We start from the raw sequence: 14523 nt of genomic DNA on the forward strand, positions 1-14523 counted from the left end.
ACTTGGAGGTGAAGTTTAGAAGAGATGCAAGAGACTAGAACATGCCGGGCAGCCTACACTTACTGGATAAAAATATAGAGAAAAGTGGAAAAGACTTGTTGCGGCCTTTTTGGCCTACTCCAGTGGGAGAAACGGTATTTAATAGATTAAATTAGGATTTTATTTTTCATTTTTCATATTTCTATTATTTTAGCTATGATAAAGCAAGTGTTTCGCAATATAAATTCTGAAGAGTATTACGTATGGGTTACCAGTAATATAACACTGTGCTAGATTGAACGCTATTTATCTATCGTCTGTCTTAAGTGCTTTGTGGCTAACACACCAACACATAATTGTATCCTCGTCACTTTGACACCTGGAAATCCATCAGAATCCATTAAAATAAAAAAAAAAAGTAAATAAAACCCATTGAATATATCTATATAGAAATAAAAAGCCAATTTTAACACAACTTACTTAACAATCTTGATTAAAATAATAATTCTTTAACCTCTGACTTGTTTACGAGGATATCTGAAATGGGGATTCTTTAACATGAGACGGCACGGGCAGGGCTGTTCAAAGAAAAAGTAAAATCGTTCAACAATTAAAAACAACAGCTGAAAAGTCAAAAGGCGATGTAGATCGCAATATGCGCCACAAAATCCATCATCCGTCAAAGCCATTTTTTTTTCCGGCCGCTAAGTTGAAATTCAGTCACTTTTGACGGCATTTCCGTCCCGTTGGAAACACTGCTAACACGACAGCGCATCTCTGGAGCAGTCAGATCTGTTTTGCAGCGTTGCCCAAACACAAAATGTATCCCAGTCAGTCATACATTTGGAAATCAGTCAAAATTAAATAAATATGATACCCACTCAATAAAAAGTATTAACGCAACTTCCCTACTAATCTTGGTTACAATAATAATTCAGCCACATCATCTGCCTCCATTTCTACAGTTGATATCCTAGGTTGGTCTACGTGCTCCCCAAACATTAAAGAGTTAAAAATAACAGCAGCTGAAACACGTCAAAAGACGATGTAAATCGTAATTTCTGCCAGAAATCCGTCACCCGTCCAAGCCTTGAAGTGGAATGAAACTTTTAATAAAAATGAAACTGAATCAACAAATCCTTCTTGACCAGTAACCGTCCACAGAGTTCAATGAAGATTCTATAGTTGGCAAAACTGATAACAAGAAAACAGCTAACAGCTAACCATAACACACTACTGCCAAGTACTAGCGTATTATTTGTATTGTTGAGATGGTACAAATTTGAAGGCAGTTTTGTATTTTCGTAAGTCAATTTATATTTTATTGTATTGGAGTATTTCGTTACTTCTAATCTTTATATACTTTCTTCTAATCGTGTAATAGTGAATTAAATCCCGCTCGAGTTTTGATTTTCTCTACATTAATCAACACCTCTAGTGAGATTACTGTTGATAAAAAGAAGTTCATGATTCTCTCATAAGCTTTAACATAATAAAACACTGAAAATGTGCATGTATCAAGTTTAATGGCAAAGACCGAATGTTTCGAACTTTTATAATTCAGGCCCAATTTTCCCATGGGCAGACCGAGGTAGTTGCTCTGTGACGACAGAATTCAGGGGGTGACATTTTTTCCCGAAAGGTTTGTGAAACTTTCTATAATTTCGTCATAAGTAAAGAAAAAGAAAACTTCAAAATCAGTAACATATTCAAAATTTTTTTTACGAAATTTTTTCCGAAAAAACCATGATATGACATTTGAACAAACCCAATGCGCGGTGCCGCTCTCTTCCTGCAAGCAACAATAAACATGTAGCATGCTTAAGACAGTCGGTGTATTTGTTTATATTACACTAAAAATAGCGATTTTATTAACACTTCAGTTTTCAAAAAAAAAAAAAAAAAAATGGAAAGCGATTGCCGAGACTAACATTGGCAGTGTACTTAGAGTTTGTAGTATAACATATCGGCACTCGATCACGCAATAAAATTATGCTCACTGTCGCACTATTCATGATACGTTTGTTTGCTACTTCTCAGTTTCATATGTGGAATGATAGTAGCCTGGTAGATTGGTCAGTTGGTGTGTGATTTAGTGATTATTAAAGAATAAGTGACCGTGGAGTTATAAATTGTACGCAATAGAAAAATCAATCAAAGGAAGGACAGTTTGGAACAATGCATTAATCAGAGAAATCTTAAAACTAGTACCATTTTTTAAGTACTCCAATTCGAAAAATTCGGCCCAGCAACCTGGTACTTCTGTGCCCACTGCTTTTAACTTAAGTGGTAATATTACTGATTCATTTCATACAGATACACTAGACAACAATTTTTCCCTAGTACCGTAGCCTAAATGTTAGTGGCATTTCATTTCCCCTCGATAAGCACAAAGTAATAAAAGGTAAGTAAGATTAATTTATCGAAAATATTAGTTAACTCTTGAGAGCTGCATTTTCAAGCTACTCATCACAAAAGTGTTTTTTTTTTTTTCCAGTAGTTCATTACCTTCTTCGAGTTTTGTCGCTGGTAAACAGTGTTGTCAATTCAGATCCAAGAAAAAATATAAATATTCTTTAAAATTGCAGGGAAAATGCTAAATCAGGTAATGTTTCCTTTAAAATTCCATGCTGATATTATACAATTTCTGTTTTACCAGCAGTATGGAATGTGAAGATGGTATGACATTTTAGAAGAAACCAAGCATTTGTGTCATCTAAATAAATAAGAATGTCTGAAGCTTTGACTTGAAATAGCCATTCTTGTTTAGTTCGCCTTAAGGAATAGAACGATTTTCTCATTTTAATTCATTATGGGTGGATTTACAATCCTCTTGCATAGAAAGTCTGAAAATAAAGTGAAACAACTACGACAACATTTCTCAAGGGTTCCCACGGGCCACTACATCTCCTTCACGGCATCATTGATCTCTGTGCTTGATTTGTTTCCATGGCAATGAGGTTTTGGTATGTTTTGCGACATTCGTACAAGTGCAGTAAAAATATTGTTGGTGAGGTAGGTTACAATTATCAGTTTTAAGATATATTACGAATTTAAACGTACATAAGTTACTATATGTGTTTGCTTTTCAATGTGATTGTCAGTCCAGTTCTGTTATTATTGCATAACTCTTTGGTAACTTGTACAAGATAATTACCAACTACAATGTGACACGGAAATCAGTTGACTAATGGGAAAGATTAATTGATAATACAATTGAATATAGCAGAGATTATCAACTTCGAGAGACCGCGGCCCGGTAAATTATTTTTCTGTAGGAACATGGCCCGGTCCCAACAAATTTACTCTTAAATGCCTTTCCAATTTTTTTAAACTTCACACATTCAATTAACATAAGCATTAATAATTAAGTATGGCCACAGTCTAGTATATACAGTCACGAAGCTTGAGTTGTTGAGGGTACTAGGAACAATAGATTGTGCTGGTGCTATTTCGCATTTGTCTGTAATAAGGCGGCAGTAGCGATCCTAGTGGTTAGCAACTATTTATGAATGCATATTCCCTACGTATTGAACTTCGTGACTGTATATACTAGACTATGGTATGGCGTAATATTAATACATAAAGAATACTGGTATAGTATGAAAACTGTGACTTGTTTACAAATAATTTAATTATGAATCACTGGATTAATGAAATTTTGTAGCATATTGGTGTTTCCTCGAGCCATTATAATTAATTTATGCTAATTTTCATTAACATATCTCTTTCTGATCACCAAAAGCTTATAACATTTATAACATTGTGTATTTAAATTGGTTTCATTATACTGGTTTGAAACGGGAAAAATAATGGGAAGAATGATTTTGCACTGTAACTCACCACCGAATTAAGCTGAGCAGTGGAAGCAGCAAATAGGTGTCAACATATCGGCGAAACATACAGGCCCACACATGACAATTATTTATATCTTTTATATTTACGTTGGTATAAGGGAAACTATCCCTTATATGAGGCGCAATTAGACAAGTTAGTAACTTTTCTCCTATCTAAAATATTTTCGTGAAATTTTATACAGTATTTACAGGTAGTTTTGTTTTGTGTACAAACTCTGATGACGTTGGTATAAGGGTAACTGCCGCTTATAGGAGGATGCATTTAGACAAAATTAGTAACTTTTCTCCGATCTAATAGATTTTTATGAAATTTTATACAGTAGTTACAGGTAGTACATTTGTTTTGTATACAAGCTGTGATGATATTGGTATAAGAGAAACTGCCACTTTTAGGGGGATGCATTTAGACAAAATTACTAACGTTTCTCCTACCTAAAAGATTTTGATGAAACTTTATACAGTAGTTACAGGTAGTACATTTGTTTTGGATACAAACTCTGATTACGTTGGTATAAGGGGAACTGTCACTTATAGGGGGATGCATGTAGAAAAAATTAGTAACTTTTCTCCGATCTAACAGACTTTTATGAAATTTTACACAGTAGCTACAGGTGGAACATTTGTTTTGTATACAAACTTTGATGACGTTGGCATAAGGGGAACTGCCACTTATATGGGGATGCATTGAGATAAAGTTAGTAACTTTTCTCCTATCCAACAGATTTTGGTGCAACTTTATGCAGTAGTTACAGGTAGTTCATTTGTCTTGTATGCAATCTCTAATTCTCTGGATTGTCCTTGTTTCGACCATGAGGTCGAAGTATGAACGTGCTGTAATGGAAAAGCTGTCTTGATCAGCCACGACTTTTTCCAGGGGTAAGTTTTCTCTAAATTGTCTTTACTATCACGATGAGAATCTAATTTAATAAGTAGCTCACAAAGCCAATGTGCATTTTGTTAAAGAAGACTCATATTCTTTATCCTCTTGCTCTCCAGTGATAAATTATCTTACAGGAAAATGTAACATTTTATGCACTATTGTACCTTTTGGGCACTCGGGAAGGTATTCTGATACATAATTAATAACCTGTCACCTTACATTCCCTGAATTGTACTTCGGAAGCAGTTTCCGTTCTCAGATATTTAAATAACTGCAATATAGAAGAATTGCAATACTGCACCTGGAAAGAATAGTTCGCATAATTTATTACTTGCGCAAATCTGCGCACTTTAAGACTTCATTTAAAATAGTGATAAATTTTCGAGGAAATGAAGACTAAAATCATTTAGGGACGGAAAAAATGGTGTTTTTTCTCTACCTTAGCTAAATATGCACTCAATGGTTATATTTATATTTTGTCTCGTGTCAATTCATACTAATCTGACATATTATAACAATATTAAATATAATCAAAAACAAACAGTGTTACATATATATATAGAACCACTTGACATGTTGATAGCAAATATGATGGGAATCGACCATTTACAACAGAGTTACAGCACAAAGAAAACGGTAGACTCGAGGCACTTGCTGAGTAAGAACGCTGGATGATCGAAATGTGGCATGTTACTGGCTTCTTACCTCACTCTACAGCCACCTCCATGATTAAGATAATCAATTGAGTGTTACTCAGTTATATGGAAAAAAAATAAAAAAATAAATTTTTTATTTCATTTTTGACATGTCATTTTTCTACTTTTCTCCTCCTAAATATGGATTTTGGACCAATGTCCAGCGGTCCATTGCTAATTAGTAATTACCAACTACCGTGTGACACAGAAGTCAGTTGCCAAAAGGGAAACATTAGTCTAATTGGAAGTACAATTGTGTAAGTACAGTGTGTTTACCACCGCAGATGTTCAAAATGTGCTTCATTTACTTGAAGACCGTGCCTCTCCTGATCGTGACATTCTTTCGTTATACTTAAAAGTGTTGCAGGTGGGATGTGCTGGATAACATGAGGGATCGTTTCCTTCAAGTCATATATAGATTTAGGTTGTCTGAAAAAAACGCTCTTTCACAAATCGCCATATAAATATATGAGGTGTGAGGTCTAGTGATCGTGAAGGCCATGACAGGTCCAACCAAGTGCACACCGAATATCTCATTTAGTTTCTGGCGAACTGTTAGAGCATAATGTGCCTTGCCCCCATCTGTTGAAACCACATTCTTATTCGTTTGTTCAGTGACAGATCATACAGCAACTCCATTACAGTGCTGTCCAGTAAGTCTCTATATGTGTGTTGGTTTACATTTCTGTCAAAGAAATATGGTCCCACAACCATATCACCTAGTATTCCAAACCACACCATAACTTTTGGAGCAACAGGGTTGTAAATTCTGGCACGTGAGAAGTTAATGAGATTGTATTTAATAGTTAAAGTATTGTTTTGAGAGTATCATCCTTAAATTTTCCATCGTTGATTACTAATTTGGGTGACATCGTGAGGAAGAGTAGTGTTTATTCAGTGAAGCATATGAGCGCGCTTTCACATACAAACGCACTCCTCCTATTGATTCTATAGGGAAATTGGATCTCATTTTGTAGATGAGGAGTCCGCGTGTCCAATTCATTGCTACTTACCGCTAATATTAAAATGTCTTACGTTCCTGCGTATAGCAGATAATTTGTTCAGAACAAGTTCGGAGTGTTCAGCAAACTATGTTGCAACCACTATAAATAAGACTCTTCTAATGTCTTACATCTTGCAGATGAGTGTCACTCTCTATAAATTCCTGTTCCAGTTGAGATGGATGTGATAAAGATGGAACCCGACATCAGCCCATTGCCTATGGAGATAAGTGCTGCAGAAAGAAAGCCCTTATCAGAGGTAAATGAAAAGTGATATTATGGTCTGTCCAAAACTACTTCCGACCTGACAAATGGCGCCTTTAGCATGTTAACATGGCAACAATTGAATCAACCAATCACGAGAGACGCATAACGAATATTAACGGGACGGTTTTGCTGTGTCTATGTTTACAAGTTGCACGTGAATACCACGGCGTAGTGGTGAATACAGTTCCCAGAATGACTTTCGAGTTGGCAGGTTAGCGAGTGCTTTGTGTGAATTAAAAATATTATTTAGTCGTTTTATTGTTTTAGTGTATCGATAATTATTGTTTTTAAATTATATTAGACATATTATCTTCGTTGTTATTGGTGGAGTGTGTGACTAGTGTGTGTTTTGTAGTTTCTGCGAGATTTTCTAAACAGGTGATTAGTGCAATGTCGGAAGGAAGAAAAAGCAGGCGGAGAACAAAGAATATTGGACAAGGTGCCCCGTTAAAGAGTTAAGCGCGAAGATGGTGTCTAATGTAAGAGAGTGTTTAGAGAGGGAAAAAGATAATGGCGGACCTGTTTTACGCTTTGCGCAAGCCATAATGAGAATTACTGCTTGTGTTAAAATTAATAAGAGCACTTTTATTGATGTTGGAAAAGAAAAAGGCCGTGTAGATTTATCATCATAAATATTGTTATAGTTTACAAATTTTTCAACACCTTTCTAACAATATTACATTGAAGAATACCGACACTCATAAAATAAAGGCTTTTTATTAACTTTAAACCTGTTTTTACAGTGTACAGTTCTTTCGACGCTTTTCTAACGGTAAGCTTATTACATTGAAGACCACTACTACTACTACTACTACTACTCCTACTACTACTACTACTACTACTACTACTACTACTGCTACTGCTACTGCTACTGCTGCTGCTGCTGCTGCTGCTGCTGCTGCTGCTGCTGCTGCTGCTGCTGCTGCTGCTGCTGCTGCTGCTGCTGCTGCTGCTGCTGCTGCTGCTGCTGCTGCTCCTGCTCCTGCTGCTGCTGCTGCTACTGCTACTGCTACTGCTACTCCTGCTGCTGCTGCTGCTACTGCTACTGCTACTACTACTACTACTGCTACTACTGCTACTGCTACTACTACTACTGCTGCTGCTGCTGCTACTGCTACTACTACTACTACTACTGCTACTACTGCTACTGCTACTACTACTACTGCTGCTGCTGCTGCTACTGCTACGGCTCCTGCTGCTGGTCTTGCTGCTGCTACTACTACTACTACTCCTATTGCTACTACTACTACTACTGCTACTGCTGCTGCTCCTGCTGCTGCTGCTACTGCTACTGCTACTGCTACTGCTACTGCTACTACTAGACTTAGGCTATAACACTATAAACTTTAACACAAGAACTATAAGCTACATGTTTCAATTTATAGTTAGCAGACTGAAGTAGGCCTACACTAACAAAATTCAAGTCAACAGTAGCTAGTACTGCTCACCAACACGTCATAAGTTACATTCTTGTATTACGATATTATAACTGTTACAGCTGGTCGACAGAACCAGATTTCGCCAGCTGTAGTAACTGCTCATATTCATCAGAATGCTTGGTGGATTAAGATATGACATGATATATTTATTATAGTTCATAGACCAAAAAAACAGAGTATACATTCTTATAATCATTGACACCTTATGTTACATACTTTATAATTTACATATAGATATACTATTTTTTAATATAATTTCTAACCTTAACTATTTAATATAAGATGTTTTATCTTGCATTCGCGACTAGTTTTGTGCAAGATTCAACTCATTTTATTATGTTGTTACAATTAGTCTTAGTTGATTTGCGTAAGATGTACTTGACATTTCAATCTGTAATGTGCAGCTATCATATATAAATCTTCCATTATTCTCGTACATTTAAAACTTTTTCATATATAAGTTTTATTTTATTTATTGATAATACTATTAAAAACTACACCTTTTTTCTTATCCAATTTTTTCTCATTCAATTCTAGCTATTTCATTTTTACTTTCCATTCTAATTTTTTTGGCCAACAAAAGATGTAGACCTATTTGCATTTGTAACTTTATGTTATTATTGTTCATAAATTTTCTTATAGTTATTTCTTTATTCATTTGTAAGAGCTTTTCTTTTATAAATTTCATCCTTATTTCTTTTGTATATTGACATTCAAAAACAATATGAATGTCATCTTCTATATGTCCACATAATGGGCACGTGCCTTGAGATATATTACCTCTATTGTTTTTGTTAATCTCGAAATTGGTGGAGTGTTGTTGTTGTTTTCTAATGCCAGGCGTTTGACAATAAAGTCATTTGACCTCTTGCACTCCAATATTTTTCAAAGATATTATCATGGCCAGCCACTGAAGCATAGATTTAATTTGGTGGACTAAGATATCGCACAGTGGTTAAAGTTTCATGACAAATTATCTTCCCCAATGAAGACTCATCGGCTAGTGAGCCATGCCAGTTTCAATTCTTTAACTGGAAGAATAGGTTGTTTAGTTCCTGCTTAAAACATTGCACTCATTTAGTTCTTACCTTGGTCATAGCTTTGAGTTACAGATTAAATAGCATCCATGTCTCGCTGTAATAATATACAAAGAGATGTTAGAGATCATAGTAAAGTTGTTTGCTGCTTGAATCTATATTAAACAGAACAACTCTACTACTGATCTGTCACTCATTACTCTCAGGAGAAACATCTAACACAATAACTAATTTCAAAGCATAATTTACATTTCCCAGCAGACTTTTTTGTTGTTATAAATTAAGTCATTCTGAAGTGAAATATACTTCTATGTGGAAATATAAAAAGAAGTAAACATATATTTGAACAAAACAAAATGATATTACAGAGCCATTTGCTTACATGCTGCATTACAAGGCTTTTTGTACAACTTATATTTCACTATTGACTCTGAAGTGTGTTCACGTGCGTTCGTTGACATCAGGATCTAATAATAGAGTTGTGAGACTCTAGAAATGGTCTCTGATTTTTTGTGAACAGTTATATATAATATATTTAATAATTATTATGTTTTGTGTGTTACAGGAAGGAGATGTATTAGATCAGCACTTCACTGAAATAAAGGCGGAATATAAGAGTCACAGCTACGATCTCATATCAAAGATGGCATTTGATAAAACTCCTGTGCTAATTGACTTTCCCGTCATGAAAAGTGAAGTTGAGGTGAGTCAGTTTATGAAGTGAGTTTGTCGGTACTTCTCCCTCTGTTATATACTGGCTAATGGTGACCAGGTACGATTTTTGCTGTCATGCTGTACATTTCTTCATCCTATATCAATCGTTAATTACAATGTATACTTACTTACTTACTTACAAATGGCTTTTAAGGATCCCGAAGGTTCATTGCCGCCCTCACATCAGCCCGCCATCGGTCCCTATCCTGTGCAAGATTAATCCAGTCCCTATCATCATATCCCACCTCCCTCAAATCCATTTTAATATTATCCTCCCATCTACGTCTCGGCCTCCCCAAAGGTCTTTTTCCCTCCGGTCTCCCGACTAACAATCTATATGCATTCCTGGATTCGCCCATACGTGCTACATGCCCTGCTCATCGCAAACGTCTGGATTTAATGTTCCTAATTATGTGAGGTGAAGAATACAATGCGTGCAGTTCTGCGTTGTGTAACTTTCTCCATTCTCCTGTAATTTCATCCCTCTTAGCCCCAAATATTTTCCTAAGCGCCTTATTCTCAAAAACCCTTAACCTATGTTCCTCTCTCAGAGTGAGAGTCCAAGTTTCACAACCAGTAATATAACTCTTTTATAAATTCTAACTTTATGATTTTTTGAGAGCAGACTAGATGATAAAAGCTTCTCAAGCGAATAATAACACGCATTTCCCATATTTATTCTGTGTTTAATTTCCTCCCGAGTGTCATTTATATTTGTTACTGTTGCTCCAAAATATTTGAATTTTTCCACCCCTTCGATTGATAAATCTCCAATTTTTATATTTCCATTTCGTACAAAATTCTGGTCACGAGATATAATCATATACTTCGCCTTTCCGGGATTTACTTCCAAACCGATCGCTTTACTTGCTTCAAGTAAAATTTCCGTGTTTTCCCTAATCGTTTATGGATTTTCTCCTAACATATTCACGTCATCCGCATAGACAAGAAGCTGATGTAACCCATGCAATTCCAAACACTGCCTGTTATCCTGAACTTTCCTAATGGCATATTCTAAAGCGAAGTTAAAGAGTAAAGGTGATAGTGCATCTCCCTGCTTTAGCCCGCAGTGTATTGGAAAAGCATCAGATAGAAACTGACCTATACGGACTCTGCTGTATGTTTCATTGAGACACATTTTAATTAATCGAACTAGTTTCTTGGGAATACCAAATACAATAAGAATATCAGATAATACTTCCCTCTTAACCGAGTCAAATGCCTTTCTGAAATTTATGAATAACTGATGTACTGTATCCTTATACTCCCATTTTTTCTCCATTATATGTCGAATACAAAAAATCTGATCAATAGTCGATCTGTTATGCCTAAACCACACTGATGATCCCCAATAATTTTAACTACGCACGGAGTTAATCTTCTCAAAAGAATATTTGACAACATTTTGTACGACGTCAACAAAAGTGATATTCCTTGAAAGTTACCACAGTTGGTTTTGTCCCCCTTCTTAAAAATAGGTACAATTATGGACTCCTTCCATTGTTCTGGTACAATTTCCTTTTCCCAAATAGCAAGTACGAGTTTATAAATTTCGCTATATAATGCACTTCCACCCTCTTGTATTAATTCTGCTAGAATTTGATCGATACCTGGAGACTTGTACTTTTTCAGTTTTTATATCGCAATTTTGACTTCTGAAAGCGTGGGTGCAGGTATAAATGGCTCAGCAGTTTGTATTTCAATATCGTCCCGATCATTTCTATTTGGCCTATGTACATTTAATAGTTGCGCAAAATAGTTTTTCCATCTGTTTAGGATTGATGGAGAGTCTGCAAGGAAGTCACCATTCTCATCCTTGATCACATTTACCCTTGGCTGATATCCGTTCTTAAATTCCTTTATACCCTTATATAAATCTCTAATGTTATTATTCTTACTATTTGTTTCTACCTCATTCAGTTTTTCCTTCAAGTAATTTCTCTTTTTATTCCTAAGTGTACGACTTGCTTCCCGTCTTACATTGAAATAATTATCTCTCTTCTCCTCAACTGGATCCTGTAAGAATTTCAATTTTGCCTGTTTCCTTCTTTCTACTACCATGCAACAATCTTCATCAAACCACAGTTTCTTTTTCTTAGTTTCATTATAACCTATGCTCTGCTCAGCTGCAATTTTGATACTATCTCTGATATTTTCCCACACGCTGTTAACATCTAATTCTTTCTCAACTTCGTCGGTACTTTTTAAAGTGGCAAACCTATTCGAAATTTCGACCTGATAATTTTGCTTATTTTCCTCGTCCTTTAATTTGAAAATATTTAATTTAGTAGTATTAACTTGTTGCTCTACTCTCTTGGCTACTGATAGTCTTTCTCTTAATTCTCCAATTACCAAATAATGGTCAGAATTACAGTCTGCACCCTTGAAAGTTCGAATGCCTACTATACTAGTGTGTCTCCGTTTATCTATCAAGATGTGATCTATTTGGTTGTGTGTCAATCCACCTGGAGAAGTCCAAGTATATTTATGTATATCCTTATGGGGGAATGTTGTACTTTTGACAATTAAATTTTTCGATGTGGTAAAGTTGACTAATCTAACTCCATTGTCACTACTAGTTATGTGTAGGCTCTCTTTTCCAATAGTTGGTCTAAAAATATCTTCCCGTTCTACTTTAGTATTGAAATCCCCCAATAAAATGTTCATGTGATATCTAGGTAACTGATCAAAAGTATGTTCCAATTCCTCATAGAAGCTATCCTTTATATAGTCGTCTTTCTCTTCTGTAGGGGCGTGAGCATTTAAAACTATGATGTCTCACCATCTACCCTTAAGTACTAAATATGATTACCTCTCACTGATAAATTCGACCTTTTTTACTGCTGATTTTATTCTTTCATGAACAAAGAATCCTGTTCCTAATAAGTGATTATTGTTTCCTTCCCCATTATACAACAAGTAATCTCCTATTTGTGATATGCCATTCCCATCAAACCTAACCTCTTGTACTCCCACGAAGTCTATTCTATATCTAGCTAGTTCTTTAGCTACTAATGTCACCCCTCCTGTTCTATAAAGACTAGTTACGTTCCAAGTGCCAAATCTCAAAACCTTATTCCTTTGCTGTGGTCGTGCCAGAGAATCAATCCTATTCCGAGGTTTATTGTAGGGATTCGTAACAAGCTGTTTTTTACGGTGATGGGTTGTTAGCCCTTCGCCCAACCCGCAAGCTGGAGGACCACCCCTTATCGGCTGTCCACGACTGCTTATTCAATATATTCACAGCCACCCTCCATATCTGGAGGCCGTCTCCTCTATCCGCAACCTGAGGACGCGCCATGCCATGGTGATAGGGACCCATAATACATGGAATTACAATGTATTTTCACTTTAATTCTTTTATATTCATAATATTCTTCAACATTCAATTTTAGTTCAATTACGCCTTCAATATGTATATTCCAGTGACTACAAATCCAAAAGGATCATCAAACTTTGTATACCTTAAAAATAATTAACATGAATGAATGCCTCACCCATTCCACATGTATATAATACATGAGTTTCTAATTCAATTTATTTAATTCAATTGAAACATTCATATATGTAAATGAAATCATATTCAATCACATTTTGTTCAAGAATTATGACAGTATGATACGAAAGATTGTCAATTACATTAACATATCTTGATTTAATCATTAAATTTATTCAAATACATATATGTTACAGAAGTCAAGAACCTGGTGAACAATCGTATAATTATAGAAGATTTTCAACAAATGTGTTTCATATAAGACATACGCCATTACTACATTTTAATCGTAACATCAGTAATATTTTGCATAATATCACGTAGAATCTGTCTCACACAGATATTAAGTACAAATATTTCAAATATTTTACATTTAATCAATTTTTTAAATTTACATATATATGTCACTATTATATATATATATATATAATAGTGACATTCAGCAAAATGTAATGAGTTGTACGTAATTGACATTCATATTTTATATTTTTTACTTTCCGACAAGTTGGCGAAACTACACAAATCAGTCAAATTGAGCATTTGTCACACCAGTATAAAATTTTATTACATATAACTCATGATCAATTATTGAAGTCAATGTTATGCTTATTACTGTGAATACCTTATTGACTTACGTGACCACATCTGTGGAGTAATGGTCAGCGCGTCTAGCCGCGAAACCAGGTGGCCCGGGTTCGATTTCCGGTGCAGGCAAGTTACCTGGTTGAGGTTTTTTCCGGGTTTTCCCTCAATCCAATATGAGCAAAAGCTGGGTAACTTTCGCTGTTGGACCCCGGACTGATTTCCCCAGCATTATAAACTTCATCTCATTCAGACGCTAAATAACCTAAGATGTTGATAAAGCGTCGTAAAATAAACTACAAAAATAAAAAAAAAATAAAAAATTGTCTTACATTTAGATTTCGTTGTAACATTTTGAATATCTGATGATGCCATATAGGCGAAGGCGTTCATAAATTTTCTTCTGTAAGATCTATTAGCAAATAATAATTTGCAAAGAAAAAAAAAGATAAATCATATGTTTGAGAAACTTTAAAATAAATTTATAATGTTTGCAGTAGTTCAGGAACTAGGCTACACTTAGTTGTTATTTTAAATTTTTTCATATTAGTTTATTAGCCAAACTCTATATATTTG

The 14523-nt window shown here is 35.1% G+C and overlaps 1 protein-coding gene across 5 annotated transcripts in view; it reads left to right on the forward strand.

Annotated features, from left to right (window-relative positions):
• Positions 1 to 6587: 6587 nt before the first annotated feature.
• LOC138691759 (zinc finger protein 493-like) overlaps positions 6588 to 14523 on the forward strand; it is a 114186-nt gene continuing 106250 nt past the window's right edge. For all 5 annotated transcript variants that reach the window (XM_069814106.1, XM_069814110.1, XM_069814108.1 and 2 more), the window contains exons 1-2: positions 6588 to 6671; positions 9721 to 9858. In XM_069814106.1, coding sequence (XP_069670207.1) covers positions 6591 to 6671; positions 9721 to 9858 — 219 coding nt within the window. In that variant the 5' untranslated portion in view covers positions 6588 to 6590. The remainder of the gene's footprint in view (positions 6672 to 9720; positions 9859 to 14523) is intronic.

This window comes from Periplaneta americana, chromosome 16, assembly GCF_040183065.1.
Source record: "Periplaneta americana isolate PAMFEO1 chromosome 16, P.americana_PAMFEO1_priV1, whole genome shotgun sequence".
Taxonomy (NCBI): Eukaryota; Metazoa; Arthropoda; class Insecta; order Blattodea; family Blattidae; genus Periplaneta; species Periplaneta americana.